Source organism: Eptatretus burgeri, chromosome 8, assembly GCF_056783735.1.
Source record: "Eptatretus burgeri isolate ZD-2024b chromosome 8, Ebu_testis_v1, whole genome shotgun sequence".
Taxonomy (NCBI): domain Eukaryota; kingdom Metazoa; phylum Chordata; class Myxini; order Myxiniformes; family Myxinidae; genus Eptatretus; species Eptatretus burgeri.
In genome coordinates, this window is record NC_140968.1 from 8,192,549 (window position 1) to 8,218,486 (window position 25,938).

Below are 25,938 nucleotides of genomic sequence, written 5' to 3' on the forward strand. Positions count from 1 at the left end.
TCCTCTCTCAATGTTTCTCTCCACACCCACCACCTCAATGTTTCCCGTGAACCTCACCAACTCAAACCTTGCACATTACACCAACCCCATCAAAGCCTTCCTCAAACCTTTCACCCTGTTTTTTTTTCCATATCCTTTAACATAGTCAACTGAAACTTGGTACATGGCCATATGATGATGAGTTACGTCACCCGTTCGAGTTTCAGGGCATTTCATCAATTTTTCACAGAGTTTTGCCCTTTTTGGGCTTCGAAAATATCACAACAGTCGGGGACATGTATTGCAAAGCAATTCTCACTCTTGTTGAAATGGTGTTTGGTCCATAACCAGGTTGTAAAAAGAGGGGTATCTTGACCTGGACATGGATATTAGGTGGGTTTTCTTTTGATTGATGTTGATGAATCAGTCTTTTCCCCCAATCACGAACATTCTCAAGATCCCAATTTGGATTGACGCTGACTTGAAGGCGGAATGAAGCGGGCAGGCAGCAAGGATAAGTTCTGTATCAGGTTGAGTCATCAGCAGACATTGCGAGCCGAGATGAAATGTTGTGTGGCACGTAAATGTATGCAAAGCAGAAGAATCGAAGGCCCCAACACAGACCTGGGAGTTACCTGCATGAATGATATGGGCTGCAGAAGATGGACCCTCATGCCACACAAAAATTTGGTGATCTGTGGTAATTCTGAGATTATTGCCACAGAAGCGCAGGAATACCATACGACCGCAGCTTGTGAATGAGACCCTTGTGACAACCTACCAAAAGCCTTGGAGATGTCAAGGGCTACAAGTCTCCCCTCGCTGCACTAGTCTATGGCCTGGTTCAAGTGTTGAGTTATGAAGGAAAGAACATCACCAGTCGATCATAAATGATGGAATCCATCCTGATCATCAGTTCAGAGAGTGTAGACTTTCAAGAAAGTGATAACCTGTTTGCCGATGAGGCATTCAAAATACTGTGCTCCTCATGGGAAGAAAGCCGATCGGCTGACATTTGGATGGATCAGATTTCTCCCCAGACCCTTGAAAGGCAGGTACAACTGAAGCCAACTTCCAGAAAGATTAGAAAACAAACTTTGATAAGCAAAGGTTATACAGGTTTCACAGAACAGGAGACAATTCTGGCAAGCATGTCTTCAGGACAATTGCAGGGATACGATCTGGCTTTTGAAATGTCCAGCCGTTGGATGAATTTCCCAACTATCTGAGGAGTGATAATTATCACTCCTCAGATAGTTTCGTATATAATCGTTGTGGATACAATATAATTAATAACAATAATAATATTAATGGTCACTCAGGTGGGACAAGTCATGAACGATTGATTTTGGTCATCAAGTGTGGAGTTTGCAGCGAAACGCTGCACCACTGGAGTTCAGATTGGTCAGTGAAGTACGATGCAAAAACGCCTCTTGGTTTCCCGAATTTCCATTTTGTGTAATCTTTGAGGAATTGTTTTTGGATCACCAGACATGTTCAAGAAAGGGTGTGTTAAGGTGTGTGTTCACGAAAGGGTGATTCATCTTTGGCACGTGTTCAAGAAAGGTAAATGTGCACTTGTGTTGAAGAAAGTGTTCAAGATTTGTATTTGTAAATTTACCTCCACCACTGAAGGTGGACGGAGGTTATGTTTTCACCCATGTTTGTTTCTCTGTCTGTATGACTGTGAACAGAATACCTCAAAAAATTCTCAATGGATGAAGACGAAACTTAGTAAACAGGTTGGTGGATTATGAGGACAAATTGATGATATTTGGTGAAGATCCAGATCTGGATACGAGAATTTCTGAAGTGATTCTTCACCATTGAGAAATGTGGACAAAACCGATCCAAAGACCGATACTTCAAAAGGTTGTGGAAGAGTTGGCTCGGTGACAAGAATAAGTCGATTCGATTTTGGTTCAGGTCTGGATCCAGATCCGGCCATAGGATACAAAATATCCATAGGATACAAAACATTAACTTTTCAGTCTGGTGGAGGTATGTACTCTACCGAGTGTCGTTCTAGATATATTTTTCTTGAAAATTTCTCGTTGTTCATTGCACATGTTCAAGAAAGGCTGATGGATAGGAGTTCAGGTGTGCCAAGGAAGGACTTTGTGTGATGAAAGATGCAGTCAGCAGCTGGCTTTGGAGGTCAAGTTTGAAATGTGTTTCGCCCAAGAAAGATCACGGCTGACAGTGAGACCTCGTATTTTAAGTGAATGAACTTCCTCAAGACGATTGATGGGAAAGTAGATGGGGTGGGGAGGGGAGGTGGCCGGGGGACATCAGATAATCCCCTCTCTCATAAGTTCTCTCATCCCCTCTTCCTGTCCAGCCTGGAGTTCCTCAAGGCAGCATTCTGCACCCTGTTGTTTTTCTGGTTTTCATCAATGATCTCTCAGACTCTCTGGAAAATATTATTTATCTCTTTGCTGATGGCTCCACACTCTGCCATACCAACTGTCATCCTTCAGATCGGCAAGCAGTAGCTTCTTCACTCTCTGCAGATCTCTTCTTCTTCTTCTTTCGGCTGCTCCCATTTAGGGTCGCCACAGCGGATCATCCGTGTGATCCGCATAGTGATTTGGCACATGTTTTACGCCGGATGCCCTTCCTGACGCAACCCTGGTCGCCTCTTATGACACAGGGATATGGTACACCTATTTTAACCGGGGTATACACCGGCCCAGTACACTGGTACTCATTTCGCCGACCTTGGAAGGATGACAGGCTGAGTCAACCCCCTGGTGTATTAATTCAGTGGCCCAACGGGGCTTGAACTCAGGACCTTTTGGATCCCAAACCGCTGCCCTAACCACTGCGCCAACACCAGGATAGCTTCACTCTCTGCAGATATGGATAAAAATCACAAACTGGTCCAACACGTGGAACATGTCTTTCAATCCTGACAAATCTCACTCTCACAATGTCTCTCTGAAAGAACCGTCTGAACCACCGCTCCACCCCCCACCCCCCTCCCCCCCAATCCACTTTCTCAACAATCCTCTTAAAGAAGCCCTTTCATTCAAGCTTCTTTGTCTCACTATCTGCCATGATCTTTCCTGGGAAAGCCACATTTCCAAACTGCCCTCCAAAGCCAGTCGCCGACTGCGTACCCCCCATTGTGTAGAGTCCTTCCGAGACCCACCTGAGCTCCTGACCACATGAAAAGCTTTCATCCACAGCCTGATAGAGTCTTGCTCTCCCTGATGGACTGGTGCTCCGGCCTCTCACCGTTCTTGGTTTCATGCTGTGGAAACCAAGCATTTCAGATCGTTGGCATCTCCCACGGTGAGGCTGAGTCTTTGGGCCTATCACTCACTCTCTCACCGCAGGCAGGTCAGTGGTCTTTCTGTCTTCTGCTGTCTCCTCTCTGGTATCGCCCCCTTGCTCTGTCTGCGATATGTCCCCCTCCCCCATATTTCGCAGGGTGCTTCAGATCCACCAGCAACCCCTTTCTGGTAAAACTACCAAAATCACCAATCACTGCTCACCTTCACTCTTTCATTGCACTTTTTTCCTGCCTTTGGAACAAATTCCCACACTCTCTTCAATCCCACTCTTCCCTCCAGGTCTTCAAAACAGCTGTTCACCATCACCTCCAATCTTCCCCCATCCAAAACCACGATCTTTTCCATCCCCGTAAATCCACCCCAAACGCACCTCCTTCAATCAAATTCCACGCTTTCTTTCCCGAAAGCTCCCTGTCATGTAAGGTTCTGAAAGTCCCTGTGGTGTCCATCTTGTTTACCCCATGTTTCGCACCCCATCCCTCTTCCTTCCACAGATCTTGTTGTGTGTTGGCTCTCACACGAGCTTCGACAATATATACAAAAAAAACAAACATTCATTGTGGATTGAGAATCTAAAGGTTTTCAACACAAAATTGTTCCAAAAGAGATTCCATAAGTTACAAGAAAAAACATATTCATGGTTGAACATCAAGGTATTTCTTGACATGCTCAGGTGTATAAAATAGTGACATACCAGACTTGGGTGTTAATCCGTCATCCTGATCATGGAGGTTGCAGACATCACTGAAACAGATTCCCCGGAAACCAGGAATATTTTCCAGCTGCACATTTTGGAATCCAATAAACTTTTTGCAGAAACTGGGAAGTTCTCGAATAACAGTCTCCAAGTTGATGAATAGACTTCCCAAGAGAGAAGAGCCTGCAAGCTGGACAACCTGCGGCTTGAAAAAAGATTCCACAAATTTACAGAAGTCGGCATACATGGCAAATTTAAATTTCTCTTTGGCGAGAGAGAGGAGCTCTGTTCGCAATGCATCAGAGTCTGTACAAACTCGAAGAACCTTCTGATTCTCAATTCCAAGTGTATTGATCACTGCTTGGGCTGTTTCTGCTCTCAGACCTTGTGATTGGAGCCATTCCAAGAAGTTGTCCATTTCACCGATGACCTGCCAGGGACACAATGCTTATGTTAACAAAGGAAAGGTTATGCATATTATTTTCTTCACTCGGTATCTTATCCAATCAATTCAGGGTTTTGCAGTCAGTTTGTTCACCCCATGTGTGCTGGCAGGATGAACTTGGGGTAGACACACTGACCCCGAGTTGTCTCGCTTTGGTTTGAATCCCAGCGCGGCAATAAACTGTCACCGTGGTGTTTGACAGAGAGGGAAAGGGATCAATGTGTGTGCCGTTCATCCAGATGAACGTTCAACTGGCCATCCTCTCTCACAGCGCGAGTTGGTGGGTATTAAAGATCCTATGGAGTCTTTCTCGAAGATGAGGCGAGCTATCACTGGCACACCGGCCAAATTCCAAATTTCTTCTTAAAAATACAGGGGGTACAACATCAGCAGCACAGCCACACTCACAACAACGATGCAACCAGCAGCCACTACGAACAAAATGAAGGAACAAAAAATGAAAGTGCAACCCCACCACTCCCACCTTCATTGTCGTTTCATCAAAAAGCTTGTAATTAATGTCCAGAGAGAAAAAGGTCTCAACAGTAACACCATGGCTGCACAAAACAAGCAGAAAAGCCATGGTGGGGAAGAACCTCTTATTGCTTTTCTTCTTTCGCAGTTCCGTTTCATGGAAACCTAGCAGGATTAAATACAAAACCTGCCAAAAGGGCAGAGGAGCTCCTTGTGAACCAACAGCCATTCATATCTGGTGCAACTGCATCTGCAGACGTCCTCCTGCAGTTGCTTACCTTTCCTCGGAGGTTGATGGCAGTATTTGCACTCTGGCCACCATAAAACACACTGTAGTGTACGTTATGCTGGTGCTGAGGTGTCATCTCCCAGACGAGTCTCCTCGGGTTAATCTGAGGTGTCCCTTCGGTGGGGTGTCTGGAATATCCTATAATTACGTGATGGGGATGGGCCAGGCATTTGGCTGGGGGGTGGCCAGACGGAGGCTCCTGGAGTACAAGTGGAAAGTGGACGCAGCGATGCACTGTGGCACATGCTTCCAATGAATGAATTCATGAATTTGCCTTCATTCAGTGTGAGCTCAAATACTTCAAAATCGGCAACTGCCCCCACCCAGGGCTGGCCCGAGATGAAATGATACCACACGCAAGAATCGTCTTTGGAGCCCCTCTCCATTTGTTCAACATGTGAATGTCTTATGAGGGGTATGGGGTGATGAGGGCAGGCAGTGGTGAGTGGGCAGTCACGGCACGCAGCGGTGAGGGGACACAGTGAGGGCAGGCAGCGGTGAGTCGGAGGTGAGGGCAGGCAGCGGTGAGTCGGAGGTGAGGGCAGGCAGCGGTGAGTCGGAGGTGAGGGCAGGCAGCGGGGAGTCGGAGGTGAGGGAAGGCAGCGGGGAGTCGGAGGTGAGGGAAGGCAGCGGGGAGTCGGAGGTGAGGGAAGGCAGCGGGGAGTCGGAGGTGAGGGAAGGCAGCGGGGAGTCGGAGGTGAGGGAAGGCAGCGGGGAGTCGGAGGTGAGGGAAGGCAGCGGGGAGTCGGAGGTGAGGGAAGGCAGCGGGGAGTCGGTGGTGAGGGAAGGCAGCGGGGAGTCGGAGGTGAGGGAAGGCAGCGGGGAGTCGGAGGTGAGGGAAGGCAGCGGGGAGTCGGTGGTGAGGGAAGGCAGCGGGGAGTCGGTGGTGAGGGAAGGCAGCGGGGAGTCGGTGGTGAGGGAAGGCAGCGGGGAGTCGGTGGTAGTTCACAAGTAGTGAAGGGGTGGTCAGGGCAGAAGTGGTGAAGGGGTAGCGAAGGTCTTGTCATGGGATACTGTGGGATTGATGTTGTGTATTGTTCACCCCAAACCAGCCGACCCCCACCCCCCTTATCCCGGCAACCAAATTTGTCATTTATTTATTCCCTGGTGATATTCCTGCACCTGCCCCACATCTCTCATCCCCACTCTCTCACCCCCTCCCCAATATCCCTATTAAATTGAGTCGTTACATTGATGGATTTATTGAATCTGAATCGAGGTGTTGATGTTGCACAGACATGATAGACCAAATCTGAATTTCTACCGCCTGTGCCAATTCCATTGTTAATTCCTGTTGTATCTTCCTGGCTGGCTCACACAAAGCCAGTACTCCAGGCGGTCTCCTCGGTCTTTTGCCCCTAAATTCGGCCCTGGCCCCACCATCTCCTTCTAATAATAGGCTCTTGCTGTCTGTCTGTCCCATCCTGAAACACAGAAAGGTTCTTTGGAGAGAAAAAGTGCTCCTGACGAAATGCAAAGCTTTCGTCCACGGCCAGATGGAGTACTTCTCTCTTCTCTGGGCTGGTGCTCCTGCCCCTCACCTTTCTCAGCTTCATGCTGTGGAAAACCAAGGCATTTAGGATCATTGGTATCTCCTGTGGTGAAGCCGAATCTTTGGGCCTCTCATTGACTTTCACAGCGCAGGACGGGTCGGTAGTCTTTCTGTCTTCCACTGTCTCCCCTCTGGTCGACACCCCCCACCCCCCCCCCGTCGCCGGTCTCTGTCTGTGATTTGCTCTCCCCCCACCCCCACCACCCTATTATTTCCACAGGATATTCAAGATCCGTCAGGAATCCCGTTCTGATAAAAACTACCAAAATCAATCACTACTTACGTTCACTCTTTCATTCCTCTTTTTCCCCCCACCTTTGGAATAAACTCCCACACTCTCTTCAATCCCACTTTTCCCTCCAGGTCTTCAAAACAGCTGTTCAACATCACCTCCTACCTTCCACCATCCAATACCTCGATATTTTTACCCCCGTTAATCCACCCCAAACCCACCTCCATCAAATTCCCTGCTTTCCTTCCTGAAAGTCCCTGTCCTGTCCATCTTGCTTCCCACATGTTCCCTGTCCCATCACTCTCCATTCCACAGATCTCCATATGTCTTTGTTCCCCACAGTTTTGTCCTTCCCTCTCCCACCCCTCTTGTTGTGTGTTGTGTGTTGTGCCTCGACAATAATACATACATGCATACACAACCAAGTCGTGAATATAAACACACATATTGAAGTGATGACATGTAAAACACACACCTGGAGGGCTCCGTTCCACCTTCTGAAACCCACATGTGGGGAAAAGAACAAACAAACATCTCAATTTACTTTTACTTGAACTTTCTCACAGATACATCATGAATTTACACTTTCCTAGAAGATAAAAATCCAGGTTCAATGAGTCCGACACCGTCATCTCTGAAAACACATTCCACACCCCACCGAAGGGATTTGTGCATTGATGGGAGATGTATAGGTTCCAGATGGGGGCGGGAGGGGCTCGCCTGATGGGGACAAGGCGGCGGGTGCAGAGTGATACAGGCGGGGGAGGGGAGGTGGGGGCGGGGAGGGGAGGTGGGGCGGGGTAACACTTTCCCCCTGAGTTCTCGAATTCCTGAATAATTTCCCTGTGGAGTCCAATTTCACTGAGATGGAATGTCGGTGGAAGGTTAACGAGGAATGTTACATTTTAGACCCACACGATATTTTTGAGTTTACAGATTATTAATCAGGGTTTTCAACTCCATTCAGATTATGAACCTCAAATATCCCACGGAACTGGTAAAGTCGGTAATCGAACCTCGTACCCTCGTTACTCCTCATTTCGGGATTAAATTGGATATTCAAGTCAATTATAAAAGGTTTCTGGTAGTTTTGTTGTAAAAAGGAAGAATGAGGTTTAATTATCATTGTGGGAAGTTTAGTGATGATTTGATTGTAAACAAAAGGAGTGAAAAACACCTCATTAAATTAACAATCAAACACCTCAACAAACATTCAATAAAAACTCCTTTTACTTTCCTTCATCGACGTCGTCAAAAAAACATAAAATTATTTTATATTTAAATTCACGTTTTTATTGTTAAATAAGAATTCCCAAAATACCTCTTCCCATCAGTCCCGTCCCGACCACGAGGATCTCGGTTCGAGGTTCTGTACGAGGTTTGCAGGAACAACAACCCGGAAGTTCTTCATCGTCCTGTCCTGTCCTGTCCTGTCCTGTCCTTCCCTTCCCCTTCCCCTTCCCCTTCTTCTTCTTCAATTCACATTTGTCCTTTTTATTACTGATCTCCACCATTGTAATTGACGGTTTTGTTGTATTTTAAAATACTCCAAGAATGAGGAACCGAATCCTAAATCGACATCGGGACGTTACAACCTTTACACTATACACCTCCTGACCTCTCACCCCGAACTCCTTCTCTCCTCGCCGCTCCCTCCAGAGTCCGGTCTGTGCACAACTCCACATTTCCCCCTTTCTTTAACCACATTCATACCGCATCTCAGTAGACAACAATGACACTAATTAACTCGAAGTTGAAGTGTAGTAATTGCCACAGCACGGATTAACCATAAAACAAGTAATAATAAACATGGTAATAGTTTAAATTAGTTTCCTTTTCGAATTCTCAAAGGACTTTACATTACTTCATCACATCATCTTGAGTCCAGACTGGAGGTTTGTGAATTCTGACATCCCGATTTGACGCATTCCAGGTCCGTCCATCGGACAGTTTGTAAATGTGAGATCCTCTGCTCCATAACTTGGAGGGGCGCTGAAAATTTTTATTGTCCTTTTGGGAGGATGACAGGAGATGATAAATGGGGTTTCTTGGACGCCCATGCAAATTGATGGGGGAAAAGGGAAAAACTTTCTGACCGAAGCCCCAAAAGCTTAAAATAGGACACTCATTTTCTCACTACGTATCCCCTTCCCTCCCATACATGCAAATTAAAAATTGAGACGATGATATATTGAGACTTACTGATGAAAGCACTTCTTCAACTTTCATATTTTCTTCACACTCAAAGAGCGAACTAACGAATATTTGTCCATGTTCTACTTTAGGGAACAACTTAATTTTCCTATAACATTCATTTCCATCGAATATATTCATAAAGAATAACTTGGAACTTCCTTCTTGGTTTAAGTGTCTTTGTTGAGTAGAAATGAAATGATAAACTTCTCTCAATGTTCTTCTTTGACTACCCCCTGAGCCACATATAATTTTGAGATTGTAGTAAATTGTTTTTCCATTGTTCAATTAATAACCATCAAAGTTTTCAGTCCATTCAAGGATTTTTTTTTTTCTTGACATCCTCCAACTTATTTGTAATTAAATTTATCCGCTTATTTGTTTCATCTACTTTACCCCGGTTATTTCTTCAATAAGACATTTAACATTTCTCACATTCTTTATGTTTCCAATTTAAATACCAAGGCTGATTACATCTCCACTTTATGGTTTGGTTATTGCTTGGTTCTATCATTTATAAATCAGTAAAAAGACGGCGGTTGCCCGTTAAAATCCCCAACCCAATATCTTAACACATATACTTATAACCATAAGGGAGACTATTGATTCCATTCTCTAAAATATATCTTTTATTATCAAAAGCTCCGAATGCTTTCTTGTTTAGGTCTTCTGTATATAATTGATGTTTATAACTTCTTATTGTATTCATTTTTCCCCACTCTTCCTTCTTTAAGGTTAAACAGTTGCAATAATGTTTAACGTTTATTGTTTCCTTGATTATATTTTTCTTTATTCCCTTTCGCTTCTTATCACACCTTTCAATGTTATTATTATCAATATTAGTGCATGCCCATATGTTCGTGGCCGTATGTGCATGGCCACACGTGAGTGGCTGTACGTGCAAAAAAAAAGCTTTAAAACCGCGTACCAGAAACAACAACCACACAGGCCGTTTCTTCGCGTGCCCGTACGTGCGTGCCTGTACGTTCATGGCTGTATGTGCAAAAAAAAAAAACAACTTTCAAACTCTGTGCCAGAAAAAACAAATGGACAGTCCGTTCCTTTGCTCTCGTAAATGACGACTGGATTGGGGCATTGTGTTTATCGATAAATTTGCATTAGAAATTGAGAAATTATTACAATACCGTAAGTCATCACTATCCAGAAGTAGTGCGTGCCCGCACGGAATGTTCACATGCATTCCACGAATTATCGCTTGCATTGAAGTAACAACTGCTGTGATACATACACAGAGTTAATTAAAATCCAAATTAAAATCAAGTTTACCTCCCTGTCTTTGCAAGTCATGACATTCGCTGCCATTGACCATTGCCACTCCTACGCCACGGTAGCTAAGGTGCGCTTTCCGCATCGGCCACGCCTACGCAGCAACGTGTCTTGTCATTGGTTTGGTAAATAAATGGCCACAGCTACCTGTCCTGTCATTGGTAACTAAGGCACCCTTTCCCCATCGGCCAAGCCTACGCAGCAACGTGTCCTGTCATTGGTTTGGTAAATAAATGGCCATAACTTGGGAACCACTTGTCCGATTAATATCAAACCTTGAAAAGGCACATTCTCAGGTCCCCAGCAATATACCTGGCAAGTTTCAATTAGATCGTACCAGTGGTTGTCGCGAAACAGCGGTCTCACGCACGCACGCACACACACACACACACACACACACACACACACACACACACACACACACACACACACACACACACACACACACACACACACACAGTTTGCTGGAATTAGAGAGAGATTATTTATTATTTTTCTTTTTCCGCCGGCAATTTTTGGGTTCTTTCGCTTTAAAAATCATTTTCTCAGGAACGGTAATTCCGATCGAAACGAAATTTTCACGGCAATATGTGTCTTCTTTGATAGCAAACGTAATTGATAATTGTGACGTCAATTGTGACATCATAGCACCGTATCCTGTCCTTGGTTTGGTAAATAAATGGCGATAACTTGGGAAACACTTGTCCGATTAATATCAATCCTTGAAAAGGCACATACTCAGGTCCCCAGCAATATAACTGGCAAGTTTCAATGAGATCGGAGCAGTGGTTGGTGAGAAACAGCGGTCACAGACACACACACAGAGATTGCTGGAATTATAGATAGACTAGTGCATGCCCGTACATGCGTGGCCGTACGTGCGTGGCTGTACGTGCAAAAAAAAAAAATTCAAACCGCGGACCAGAAACACAACCACACAGGCCATTCCTTCACTCTCACGTGCCCAATGTGCGTGCCCGTATGTGCGTGGCCATACATGCAAAAAAAACGCAAAAACTTTCAAACAACTCTCGTAAACGATGACTGGATTGGGGCATTGTGTTTGTCTGTAAATCCGCATAAGAAATCGAGAAATTATTACAATACAGTAAGTCATCGGTATCCGGAAGTGGTGCGTGCCCGTATGGAATGTTCACATGCATTCCACGAATTATCACTTGCGTTGAAGTAACAACTGCTGTGATACTTACACACACAGAGTTAATTAAAATCCAAATTAAAATCAAGTTTACCTCCCTGTCTTTGCTAGCCATGACATTCGCTGCCATTGACCATTGCCACTCCTATGCCACAGTAACTAAGGCGCCCTTTCCCCATCGGCCACGCCAACGCAGCAACGTGTCCTGTCATTGGTTTGGTAAATAAATGGCCGCAGCAACGTGCCCTGTCATTGGGAACTAAGGCACCCTTTCCCCATCGGCCACGCCTCCGCAGCAACGTGTCCTGTCATTGGTTTGGTAAAGAAATGGCCATAACTTGGGAACCACTTGTCCGATTAATATTAAACCTTGAAAAGGCGCATCCACAGGGCCCCCAGCAATATACCTGGCAAGTTTCAATTACATCGGACCAGTGGTTGTCGAGAAACAGCGGTCACAGACAGACGCACAGAGATTGCTGGAATTATAGATTGATGTGTTATTTCAACTCAACAAAAATAAATTTTTCAGTGACATTATTTTTAATCTAATATAAATTACTGATGTTGGTAAAGACGGTTCTATCTTTGGTGTATCCCAACAGCTGGATATTGATTTATCAAATTATTACAGAAAGGCAAAGGCTGAACGACAGAAATATCGTATAGCAAAAAATATTCATATGAAAAATGTTTATGAATAAATAAATTATCCAAGCCTGATTGATGCGACTGAATGGGTGAGATTCAGTGATTTATCACAATATACATCTTTAAATAAAACGGCACTTTTTGTTAAACAAGTAGAACTTACAACCACAACACCTGGTTCAACAAACCATTCACCTTTTCTTATTAAATTCAATTACCTGATTCGTATTGAATTTTATGAAGAAGGAAGGATAGTTAATATGAGAATAGAGAAATGGAGGTATAATATGTGTGATTTAGGATGTAATTGGTCTTTTTCATTCAACCGAGAAGACCTACACGATTTTTATCAGTCTCGTAAAGAAGAATATTATTATATCCTCTTGGTAAGAAACAGGAGATATGTGGAAGCACAATTAGCAAACAACAAACACATAATTTCGGGAATAGGAAATAATATGATGTTGAAGCAATAGTTTGTACGACAAAGAAGGAAGGAAAGTGGATAATTATACAATATCGAGGAAGACAAACTGATTCAACAACAGGAAGATAGGGTGGTGTTACGTGTTATTAGATGAATCAGTCATATTTCTGATACATAAATGACAGCAAGAAGGCTTCAAGAAAATTTTAATTTTTGCATTCAAGGATACCTACAACAAAAGGGTGTTAGACTTTACATTCCTTTTGAATTGGACCATGCACACGGTCATTTTTCAATTAAGAATTGGTCTTATGCTGATATTAAAAAACCTACAAATGGAGATTTGATTAAAATATTAAATAAAAATGGACTTCTAAAGGTGATGAAATATAAAACTCTTTTAGAAATCATCAACAAATCTCATTGGTTTCCCATTATGAGAAAAATAATTGTGGATTCAAGAGTATCACAGAATCCAGATGAATATATGTATGATATTCTCTGGGGTGAAAGTGGGTCAAGGATAGCAAGGGATGAGGAAGGAGTTGAAGGAACTGAGGCAAGAGAGAAGGAGGAAAGGGAGAAAAAAAAGAGAAAGAAGAGAGGGCGAAGAGAGAAAAGCAGGAGAGGGTGTAGAGAGAAGAGAGAGAAGGAGGAGAGTGAGGAAGAGAGTGAGGAGGAAAGGGAGAAGAGAGAGAAGGAGGCAAGGGAGAAGAGGGAGAAGGAGGCAAGAGAGAAGGCAGAGAAGGAGGAGAGGGAGAGGGAGGAAAGAGAGAGAACGAATAAATATAAAAATATGGAAACCAGTGAGATTGTAAAAAGATCAAAGGTATTCCAGAAAATAAATCAATCTCAATGCACCGAGGAGGAAAACAAAGAATTGGCAAGTCGATAAGAAATATATGCGTCAAGACTATTAACATCGATTTCAGGGAGAAGACTTAAAGGAGAAAGTGGAGATAAATAAGAGAAAGAAGGAAAAGATTATACAAGCTGGAAGGCGACATGGGTGGTCGCTATATAATTGCAGACTAGTCATAAAAAAAATTTACGGATCGGGCTGAACATTTTTGACAGAGGTTCATTAGAGTGCGCATAAATGCCTGGAAGCCGATTTTTGATTTTCGAAAAGAAAATATTTTCCAGATTTTTTCAAACATTTCAAAGTCCCGTTGCTAGGCAACGGTGGTGTCCATAGCAACAGTGCTCAAAAACATACAACTTGATCCTGGTATGAACCTACCAGTCAAGTTTCATCAAAATCGGTTGACTCCTCTGGCCTGCAGAGCTGTCCATTACATACAAACAGACACAGCCAATCAGGTAGGCGACATTGCTGGTCACCATATTATTGCATACAATTCATACAGCGGCAGCGGTGAGTCGGTGGTGAGGGAAGGCAGCGGTGAGTCGGTGGTGAGGGAACGCAGCAGTGAGTCGGTGGTGAGGGAACGCAGCAGTGAGTCGGTGGTGAGGGAAGGCAGCGGTGAGTCGGTGGTGAGGGAAGGCAGCAGTGAGTCGGTGGCGAGGGTAGGCAGCGGTGAGTCGGTGGCGAGGGAAGGCAGCGGTGAGTCGGTGGCGTGGGAAGGCAGCGGGGAGTCGGTGGCGAGGGAAGGCAGCGGTGAGTCGGTGACGTGGGAAGGCAATGGGGAGTCGGTGGCGAGGGAAGGCAGCGGGGAGTCGGTGGCGAGGGAAGGCAGCGGAGAGTCGGTGGCGAGGGAAGGCAGCGGTGAGTCGGTGGCGAGGGAAGGCAGTGGGGAGTCGGTGGCGAGGGAAGGCAGCAGGGAGTGGGTGGCGAGGGAAGGCAGCGGGGGTCGGTGGAGAGGGAAGGCAGCGGGGGGTCAGTGGCGAGGGAAGGCAGCGGAGAGTCGGTGGAGAGGGAAGGCAGCGGGGAGTCCGTGGGGAGGGAAGGCAGCGGGGAGTCGGTGGCGAGGGAAGGCAGCGGGGAGTCGGTGGCGAGGGAAGGCAGCGGAGAGTCGGTGGCGAGGGAAGGCAGCAGGGAGTCAGTGGCGAGGGAAGGCAGCGGGGAGTCGGTGGTGTGGGAAGGCAGCGGGGAGTCGATGGCTAGGGAAGGCAGCGGGGAGTCGGTGGCGAGGGAATGCAGAGGGGGTCGGTGGCGAGGGAAGGCAGCGGGGGGTCGGTGGCAAGGGAAGGCAGCGGAGAGTCGGTGGCGAGGGAAGGCAGCGGGGAGTCCGTGGGGAGGGAAGGCAGCGGGGAGTCTGTGGCTAGGGAAGGCAGCGGTGAGGGGATCATGCGGGCACGCTGTGGACACGCAGTGGTGAGAGCAGGTGGTGGTGAGGGGATAGTGAGAGCAGGCAATGGTGAGGGGAAGCGATTACAAGTAGTGAAGCGGTGGTCAGGGCAGAAGTGGTGAAGGGGTAGCGAGGGTCTTGTCATGGGATACTGTGGGATTGATGTTGTGTATTCACCCCAAAACAGCCGACGCCCACCCCGCTTATCCCGGCCACCAAATTATTAATTTATTCATGCCCTGGTGAAATTCCTGTTCCTGCCCCACATCTGTCATCCCCACCCTCCCACCCCCTCCCCAATATCCCGATTAAATAGAGTCATTTGTTTGATGGATTTATTTATTCTGAATTGTGGTGTTGATGTTGCACAGACATGACAGACCAAATCTGAATTGCCACCGCTTGTGCAAATTTCGTTGTTAATTCCTGTTATATCTTCCTGGCTGGCTCACACATACCCAGCACCCCAGGCGGTCTCCTGGTTCTCATGCCCCTAAATCCGGCACTGGCCCCACCATCTCCTTCTAATAATAGGCTCTTGCTGTCTGTCTGTCCCATCCTGAAACACAGAAAGGCTCTTTGGAGAGAAAAAGTGCTCCTGACCGATTGCAAAGCTTTCGTCCACAGCCTGATGGAGTATTGCTCTCTCCTCTGGGCTGGTGCTCCTGCCTCTCACCTTTCTCAGCTTCATGTGGAAACCAAGGCATTTAGGATCATTGGTATCTCCTGTGGTAAAGCCGATTCTTTGGGCCTCTCATTAACACTCTCACCGCAGGACGGGTCTGTGGTCTTTCTGTCTTCCACTATCTCCTCTCTGGTCTCGCTCGCACCCACCCCCCACCGGTCTCTGTCTGTGATTTGCCCTCCCCCCACCCCCACCACCCTGTTATTTCTGCAGGACATTCAAGATTCGTCAGGAATCCCGTTCTGATAAAAACTACCAAAATCAATAACTGCTCACCTTCACTCTTTCATTCCTCTTTATTCCCACCTTCCGAATAAACTCCCACACTCTCTTGAATCCCACTCTTCCCTCCAGGTCTTCAAAACAGCTGTTCAACACCATCTCCAACATTCCCCCATCCAAAACCATGATTTTTTTTATCCCCGTTAAACCACCCCAAACCCACCTCCATCAAATTCCCTGCTTTCCTTATGAAAGTCCCTGTCCTGTCCATCTTGTATACCATATTTTCCCTGTCCCATCGTTCTCCGTTCCACAGATCTCCATATGTATTTGTTCCCCACTGTTTTGTCCTTCCCTCTCCCACCCCTTGTTGTGTGTTGTGCCTCGACAATATTCCATACATACATACATACACACGTACATACATGCATATCCAGCCAAGTCGTGAATATAAACACACATATTGAAGTGATGACACCCATATAAAACACACACCTGGAGGGCTCTGTTGCACTTTCTGAACCCCACATGTGGAGAGAAGAACCAAAAAACATCTCAATTTACTTTTACTTGAACTCTCTCTCACAGATACATCATTAATTTGCACTTTCCTTGAAGATAAATATCCATGTTCAACAAGTCAGACACCATCATCTCACAAACATATACAAACACATTATGTATTAATATTATCAATTTACTACAATATTCAGATTGTAGTAAATTGTTTTTCCATTGTTCAATTGATAACCATCAAAGTTTTCAGTTCATTCAAGGATATTTTTTTTTTCTTGACATCCTCTAACTTATTTGTAATTAAATTTATCCGCTTATTTGTTTTATCTACTTTACCCCGGTTATTTCTTCAATAAGACTTATTTAATATATCTCACATTCCTTTCCCATTTAAATACCAACGCTGACTGCATCTTCACCCTGTGATTTGGTTATTGCTTCGTTCTGTCATTTATAAATCAGTAAAAAGACGGCGGTAGCCAGTTAAAATTCCCCACCCAATATCTTAACACGAACTTATAACCAGAAGGAAGACGATTGATTCCATTCTCTAAAATATATCGTTTATCATCAAAAGCTCCGATTGCTTTCCTGTTTATCTTTTCTCTGTATAATTGATGTTTATAACTTCTTATTGTATTCATTTTTCTATACTATTCCTTCTTGAAGGTTAAACAGTTGTGATAATGTTTAAAGTTTACTGTTACTTTGATTATATTTTTCTTTATTCCCTTCAGCTTCTTATCACACCTTTCAATGTTATTATTATCAATATATGTAAAACCATAAGACTTTGATCTCAAACCCACAAATTCACTCATGACCTTTCCACCCAACTCATCCTTAAACTTACAAATAACCTTTTTATTCTTTAATGAAATACTTTGATTTTAAATTATTAGTTATCATCATACATTCATGACTTTGACAAGTCAAGAATTGATGTTCCCATATGAATAGGTTTATCCATTTCAATACTCTCTTTCTTCAAATGAATAGCACAAAAGCTCTCTGAAAACACCTCTGCTCACTCAAAACTTGGTCTATGAATTAACTTTGAAGCTTGTTTCCAAGATGGAGCAAGTCATATGTTTTGTCGATTCCGAACATTTTCCATCGTCTTTCCAAATACAGCATTATTCATTAATTTAGAAAAGTCCTTCTGAAAATCTGTTTTTGCTTCTGTTCTCCTTTTTGTATTAAAATCAATATACCTCTTTCACCAATGACTTTGTTTAAATTTCAAAATCCTCTGAATTTTCCTCACTCTTAACCCAGCAGATAAATATTCTCAAGTTCCTTTGATGCAAAACATAACTTTATCATTTAATGTAGTTCATAGTTTTTCTGTTGATTTACCTTTTATATTAAATGACTGTTGGTAATCACTTAACCATTCTTTTCTTGGACTTTATTTATCAGGGGCATAAGGAAGGTCTATATGTTTGTTATGAAGTTCTTGTGGATATTTTAAATCAACCTCAAAATAATGTTCAACTTCAGCTTCATTCAATTATTTTTGAGAGGAGACAACAATGTCTAGAAAAACTTTTTAATGATGTTTTTCTTTAACCTATTAAGTTTTCCATGAGTTAAAGATTGAGACATAGCCCACACATACAAATTGTTAGCATCATAATACATCAGGTAAGAGTTGTCCTCATTCTTATTATAATCAGGAAGATATGTGATATTTGCTTTGGCATATCTCTTGAAACATACTTGAAATATTCCTCCTCTTTTAGCCTTCTCTGTCATTAAAAGCATATCTACATCACTGATTAATTCCAAATTCTGTTTTTTCATTTTTAACAAAGCACTCCAAGCCAAACCCGGGGCTGTGCAAGAGTGAGCGGGGTCCAATCCATAAGAATTTTGATTATGGCAGACTGTTCGAAAAGTTTCAAACGCATCAGCCAATAACAACACATCAGTTTTAAGATGCAAATGATGATATTCTCCAATATTCTTAATATTAAACTTCTCCCAAACCTTATTTGCTTGTGCATACTCATCAGACATATGAGTTTTATTCAACTTGCTGAAGAAACTTTCCCTTGAAGGAAGTTGTGTTACTTTAAACTTCTCAAATGAATCCATACAGTCATATTCCGTTTTGTGATAAGATATCAATCTCTTCTTGATTTGAGAAATGTGAATTAAGATTCGGTAAGTTCTTAATATTTGATGCTAAGTTGGACAATGGACTTGCCATAAATTTGTATGTGTCAATAAATATGACATGGGTTATGGGGGATGTATGAATTGTTTTTGTGAATGAGATGTATTTTTGATCTGTGTGAGGAATGGCAGAAATATCACCAGATGTCTTTGAAAGTTCATTTAGGAATAGATGTGTGTCATAGTGAGTATTGTTTTGAAGAAAGACAGGAATAAAGTTTGGGGGCTTGAAATTAAGACTACAACAGGAATGAGCTGGACCTCTATATTTACGAGTAAGATGACAGTGATCCCGAACCTTGACCTCTCTTTCAATTTTCTCCTCACAAATATGACAGATACTGTTCTTTCTAAATTCATTTTTCTCTCCCTTTGTTAATGACATTGGTTTATAGGTTTCAACCATTATTTGTCTTCGTCTTATACAGTCTTTTTCCAATCATCTTACAAACTCCTCTGAGGAATCTTCTCTTCGATCTACTTCTAACTTGTTGTATTCATCACCAACAGATGATTTGATAGAACAACAGAAACCACATGGAGTATGTTTTTCATGTTTATTTGTGTGTGATTTATTTTGCTTTGGAGAAACAGTGTCTATCTTTTCAAGAATACTTTCAAAATCAGCATATATCACAAAGGGATGTTTTATATATTTGTTTAAATCTTTGTACGATATGTTTGAACGTGCTTTTGGTAAATTGATAATGGTTGGTTTATGATTACTGCAATATTTCGAATATTGATTTAATCATTATTTGGTGTGAAAGTAGTTGAGACATCTATTACAAGGATATGTTTTACATTTTCTCTTTCATAGTTATGATTTGGTTAATCTTGGTAAAATTTTGATGAAAGCATAATGTGATTTTTCCTTTGAATTAAAGTAGAGAAGGTCAATGTGTGTTTCATCATTTTTATTGTTGTTTGAAATTTTTTATATCTGAACTATGTTTGAATCCATTAATCGAAACACATTAACAGACAGATTATTCATTTTGTCAAAATTTTGAAATACCTCCAAATGACATTGGAAGCTTAAAATCTTTAACATTTAATGTATTCTCGTATTTCTTATCATGTTCAACCCTTTCGGGTTTCCATTGTGGAGGATGAAAGTGAGCAAGAACAGACCAGAGAAAACATTTATTATCCACATCTAAAATATTTAAAAATAAAACATTTGAATCTTTATATTTTTCAAGATACCCCTTTTTTGTCATTACGAAATCATAAACTTCTCTTAATGCTCTCATTTGACGACCTCCTGAGCCTCAGATTATTTTTGCATAAGCCACGCCCACTTTTCCTCAGCCCCGACCACTTTTCATGATGTATTTTTCATAAGCCACGCTCACTTTTCATAAGCCCCGCCAACTTTTCATAAGCTCCGCTGACTCTTACATCATTTCCAGTTCATCTCTGACTCACAAAGAAATCACTAGAAAATTCTAGAATGTTATGTTTTTGAAAAAAATTCCCAACAAAGGCTTGCCTGGGCTTGCCCAGGGAATTTCCAAAGGAAACCACACACACCAGTCTTACTGTATAAAAGCTTCAACCCCAGACTCCATTTTAAACATATTTTTTACTTTCACTGAGAATGGAGTGCTGTGCTGAGCTTGCTTGGAGGTCTACTAATTGAATGGAACTAAACCTTCAAGTTGATGAACTGGATTCAAACCTCTTATCTATTGAGGTAAGATTTTATTTTCCTATTTACAGAGTTTGATTGAAGCATAGACTCATTTAATAATCAAATCACTAAATTAATACATTTTTATTTTCTCTCACAGGAAATTGTATCTGAAATACAAAATGAAAATACTGATTTTGGCACAACTTGTGGCGAAATTGTTGGCTTGGTTGAAGACCTTGTGAGCGACCAAGACCCACAGAACGAGCTCGACCTTTATGACCCAACCAAAGAGTTATACCTTGGAGACCAGCAAAATCCTGAAAAAGAGTTTTACATCGATAGAACTCATTGCGAGTAATTAAGACAATACTCACTGTACAAGTTATACCTTGATGAGCCAGAATACAAGTTTTACCTTGGAGACTCACAAATTTTGAAAAAAATCAGGAAATGAGTTCTGCCTTGAAGGTTTATATAACTACCTTGGAGACTCAGAAAAAGGGTTCTGCCAAGATGGTTCCAAATATGGGACCTACCTTGGAGACTCACAAATTTTGAAAAAAATCAGGAAATGAGTTCTGCCTTGATGGTTTAAATAACTACCTTGGAGACTCAGAAAAAGGGTTCTGCCAAGATGGTTCCAAATATGGGGCCCACCTTGGAGACTCACAAATTTTGAAAAAAATCAGGAAAATAGTTATCCCTTCGAGACTTTCTAAGTTGGTTTTATTTTGGAGACTTGAAATGTGGGTTCTGGCTTGATAACTCACAATGTGATACATATCTTGTAAACTCAACAGGAACGTGGTGATACGTTGAAGACTTGAAATGTTGGGTATATTTTGGAGACTTGAAATGTGGTTTCTACCGCTCTTGGGGATCTAAAACTATCGATGTAGTTCTTTGTTGGATGGTGCTTGATGAGAGCAATATCAAGAAAGTTCTTACTCCACCTTTCTACTTCATCATACCTGGAAGCTTTAAAAGACAGAATTGGAAGAAGAGAAAAAAACATTAAGAAAAAAAAAAATATATATATATATTGTTAGTTCTGGGAAGAAGATGGAGGAAGGTTCTTTCTCCCCCTTTCTACTTCATCAAACCTGAAAATCTTAAAAGACAGAATTGGAAGAGGAGATAACAATATATAATGTTGAAATACGTATTTAACAAAAGACATTGTGTTGGGCAAGGGTTGGATTGGGGTTGAGATTTTGAATGTGAAGATTGGGGTTGAGATTTTGAATGTGAGGGGTGAGTGTGGGGGTTGAGATTTTAGGTTCACAGATTTTAGAACGTCCCCCTTGACACACATTATATACGGCAGATGACACCTGCTATACACCTCAGATTTGGCCCTCGAGTGTCCACAACGGTGTATAGTAGTGGGGAGTGAAGTGCCAACCCATTGCTCCTTGGGTATTATCAGCTTGGTTTTGTCTTTTGTAATTCCTGTGAATAAAATGAACCTAAAATCTCTTCCCCTTCTAAATCATATATCTTATAAGTCCAAGGAACCGTATCTATTACATCAACAATTTTAAAAAGTTCATTCGTCCATCGCTTTGTATAACCCTTTTCAAAATCAGATTTCCATCTATATATTCTTACGATATCACCAACTTTGAACTTAGGTTTTCTGACATTAATCTCTTTTTCATATTCTAATTTTGTAAATGTTTCTGATGGTTTCATATTCGTTGACTTGTGAGTTGTGTCATTATACCTATCTCCAAGAAACTGAATAAAAGATGGCCATTGTTGTGAACCGAGTTGTGTGAATTTTTTAGATAGTCTCTCTTTTAAAGTGCGATTAAAGCGCTCAATAACAACGGCTTTTCCTTCATTAAAGGTACTGTATAATGTAATGCCATTATTTTTTCTAAATTTCATAAATGTCTTGTTATAAAACTCTCCACCCTCATCAGTCCACAATTTTTTGAGGTTTTCTCTTACTTTTATTAAATATCTGTTTAAAGGCTAGCATAAGAGTATTACCTGTTTTCTTTTTTAAAGGGACAACCCACGCGTATCTACTGCTCAAATCAATAACGGTTAAAGCACACTTGTACCCCTTATCATTATTGAGTTCAATTAAATCAGCAGACCAGATATAATCAACTTCCTTGGAATAAACCTTCCTTATACGAAACTTTGTAAATATTGGTTTATGTAATTCATTAGCCAATTGCTCTTCAGTCTTAATGACATCATTAGAGCCGATAAGTCTTTTGAATTTCCAAGCCCAAGTTTCAATTTAACACTAATCATCTTCTTCACGATGAACCTATCAACTTTTTCTCTCAAGGTTGGATTTTGTATCAGAGACAAATTTTACAACATTTCTCTGTCGGCTTCATGCTTTTCTTCCAAAGTTGTGGTATTCCCAGAAACAATATCGTGTCTCATGCACACTTCATCAACTCTATTGATGGACTTACTTACTCCATAATTTAGGATTGTCTGCCTCATCTAATCTTTTATCCAAGTTTGTGCCTGGACCACAGAAAGAATACCCTGGTAGATGTAATTCCCCTGGTATTCTAGTCATTGTAAATTTACTTCCTGATAAAACTTTTGTATATGTCCTCCATATGTGTGTTTGGAAATAAGTTGGCTCTTTCTTGAACCACACACCAAACATGTACCTTTTTGTATAACCCGATTATTTTTACTTTTAAAATATGAAATATTTTTAGTATTAGTTTTCTTTTTACATTTGAGACAATAACTCATTTATTTATGAGAAAAATTCCTGCAGAGTGTGAAAACCTTTTTAGTTATAAACATGCACATTTGAATCTTAATTTTTAAAACATAAAAAATCCTCAGGAATGTTCTTACTCTCTCCTCCGTTTATTGAAGAAAAAAATGAAAAACTTTTAGGTCAATCACACCAACATCATCAATAATATAATATTTTCCTTCTTTCTATTCTTTATCTCCACTTTCTCGTTTATATCTTAGCCATGAAAACGATGACAATAGTCTTGACGCAAATACTTCTAATATACTTGTTAATTCTTTGACTTCCTCCTCGGTGAGTTGAGTTATTTTCTGTAATACCCCCAATCTTTTTTTAATCTCACTGGTTTCCATATTTTCATATTTATTTATTATAATACCAAGCTTGCACACTAAAAACTCGGCTCACCGTCACACAATCCCTTTGAAATTGTAGTGGCACTTAACGGACATGCCGACAATGTTTGGGAAGTCTTGGCGTCCCATAGTACCACTTGCATTTTGCACAATGCGTATTTTTGTCATTCCCCGTGTACGGTCTGTTGTCTGCTACCAGCTATGGTGTACTGCTATCCCGTGCATGTGCACGGGTATCACTAGTATTTATTTATTCTATCTCTTTCCTCTCTCTTCTCCTTCTCCTCCTCTCTCTTCTTTCTCTTCTCCCTCTCCTCCTTCTCCCTCTTCTCCTCTCTCTTTTCCCTCTCCTCCTCTTTTTCCTCCTTCTCTCCTTCTTTTCCTCCTCTTCTCTCTCGTCTTCAACTCCTTCCTTGTCCCTTACTATCGTTGAATCACTTACACCCCATAGAATATTATACATATATATTCATCAGGATTTCTTGTCATTCCTGTATCCCAAATAATTTTTTTTACAACAGGAAACCAATAAAAAAAAAACTTTGAATTTCTAAAAGAGCCTTACGTTTTCTTAACTTTATAATTTTTTCATTATTTAACATTTTAGTTAAATCCAAAGTTGTTGGTTTATCAACATCAGTATAAAGCCAATATTTTATTGAAAATACCTCATTCTTGTGCTGTTGAACATATTTATTAAAATACCGAATACACTTTTCTTGAAGGTCTGCTTGGACACAGAAATGATAATTTTCTTAAAGCCTTCTTTCTGTCATTTCTGGATTAGAAATATATGTAAGAATAATATTATGACACGAAACACCTCCAAATCTTCCCGGAGTTAAATCATTTTGTATTTCCTTACTTATTATATATAATCCTGATTTTTGTGTTTTCATGATATAAACGAGGGTAAAACCATTATTATATTTACCCTAATTAAATTCTTTTATTTGTTGTTGACTTATCGTGGCTCGACAAAACTCATTCTCAATGCCAAGTGGATAATATTCTTCCTTACGAGACTGATTTAATTGTTCCAGGTCTTCTAGGTCAATTTTAAATGACCAATTATACCCCAAATCATTCATATCATACCGCAATTGTTCTATTCTCAGACAAACGATACGCCCTTCTTCATAAAAATTTATATTAATTCGAACTGTGAATTCTGTATGACCTGGAGATAAGATCAACACTTCTGTATCTTTGGAATACACGGCCGTTTTATTTAAGGATATATATTGTGATAAATCACTTAATCTCACCAAGTCATTCGCGTCAGTCGGACTTGGATAATTTTTTTAATTTATAAGCATTTTTCATATTAATATTTTTGGTTGTACTATATTTCTGTCGTTCAGCCTGTGCCTTTGTGTAATAATTTAATAAACCAATATCCAGTTCTTGGGATACACCATAGATCAAACCATCTTTACCAACATAAGTCATTTATATGAGATTAAAAATAATGTCATAAAAATTATTTTGTTGAGTTGAAATAACACATATAGACATAATTGGCCACAACACTTGGAATTTAATTCTTGGACTTGAAATGTTTGATAAACACCATTCTGTAAGAATTTTATGACTTCAACGGGTGGTGGAAGACCAAAACTATCAAAATAATATTTGTCTTGATTATTAAAAATACAAACCCAACGAGAACCGTTCCCATTATTATCTTCTAGGTTCAAACTAATATTCTTTGTATGTTTAGGCACGTTTGTTAATTCATCTCTCATACAAATAACCACATTATGAATTCATAATTTCTTACAATATTTGACAAGTTGTAAATTTGATGTTGTATTCTTTCCAAAATTCTTTAAACCACTCATCAATGCTCATTTATTAGAAAGATATGCACCAGGGTTGCGTCAAGAAGGGCATCCGGCGTAAAACCTATGCCAAATCAGTATGCGGATCATAACAGATGATCCGCTGTGGCGACCCCTAATGGGAGCAGCCGAAAGACGAACAACATATTCTTTTGTTGGGTCAAGTTGCAGTGGGTATGGGAATGAAGATGTGTGGTCGCTTGTTGTGAAATTAAAACTCAGGATTGTGCTTCTCATTTTATTTAACATGAGATAAAATGCCTTTATATTGAGATTTATTAATTATTTTCATGTTCATCAACTGGTCGAAAATGGCTGATGCTTCATTTAAACAATTATTATTTCCAGACCTCTTATGACCTAACAACAATAACAGTCTATTTACTCATTGCGATGGGTCATTTGAAAGAAAACTAACACCTGAACCAAGCCTAATTAAAGCCTGAATTATGTGTTTCTGCTTCTCATTCTATTTTTACCAGAAAGACTAACCCTATAATTAACAGAGTCCAGCAGATCAATATATACTCTATCATCATTATTTTTCATATCCAATGGTTCATCAAAATACTTTGATTCATCGCTCACAGTTGAAGCTTGTCTTCCATCTTTTGTGAGAAGAAACATTAATCTCGGAGTTAGGTTAACAGGGGGTTGAGCAGACCCCAAGAACCTTAATTCATCATTAAATATCAATACCTTTTCTTGAACAAGATGAAATATTGCTGGTTGTTCTGTTGGAATGAGTCCTGCTTTGGTTTTTGATTCCGCTGAATATTCATTGTTTTGAAGAGCATTCACAATATAATCAGG

General features: G+C 41.2%; 2 protein-coding genes across 2 annotated transcripts in view; one reads left to right on the plus strand and one right to left on the minus strand.

Moving 5' to 3' along the window:
• Positions 1-25,938, minus strand: part of LOC147021037 (uncharacterized) — a 123,571-nt gene that overhangs the window by 31,293 nt on the left and 66,340 nt on the right. Inside the window, 2 exon segments of the mRNA XM_085893556.1 lie at positions 3,973-4,180; positions 4,360-4,405. Of these exon segments, the coding sequence (XP_085749682.1) occupies positions 3,973-4,180; positions 4,360-4,405 (254 nt within the window).
• LOC147021038 (uncharacterized) lies at positions 12,863-13,579 on the plus strand. Its single transcript, XM_085893501.1, has one exon. It carries the CDS (start codon positions 12,863-12,865, stop codon positions 13,577-13,579), a length of 717 nt encoding a protein of 238 aa, XP_085749627.1.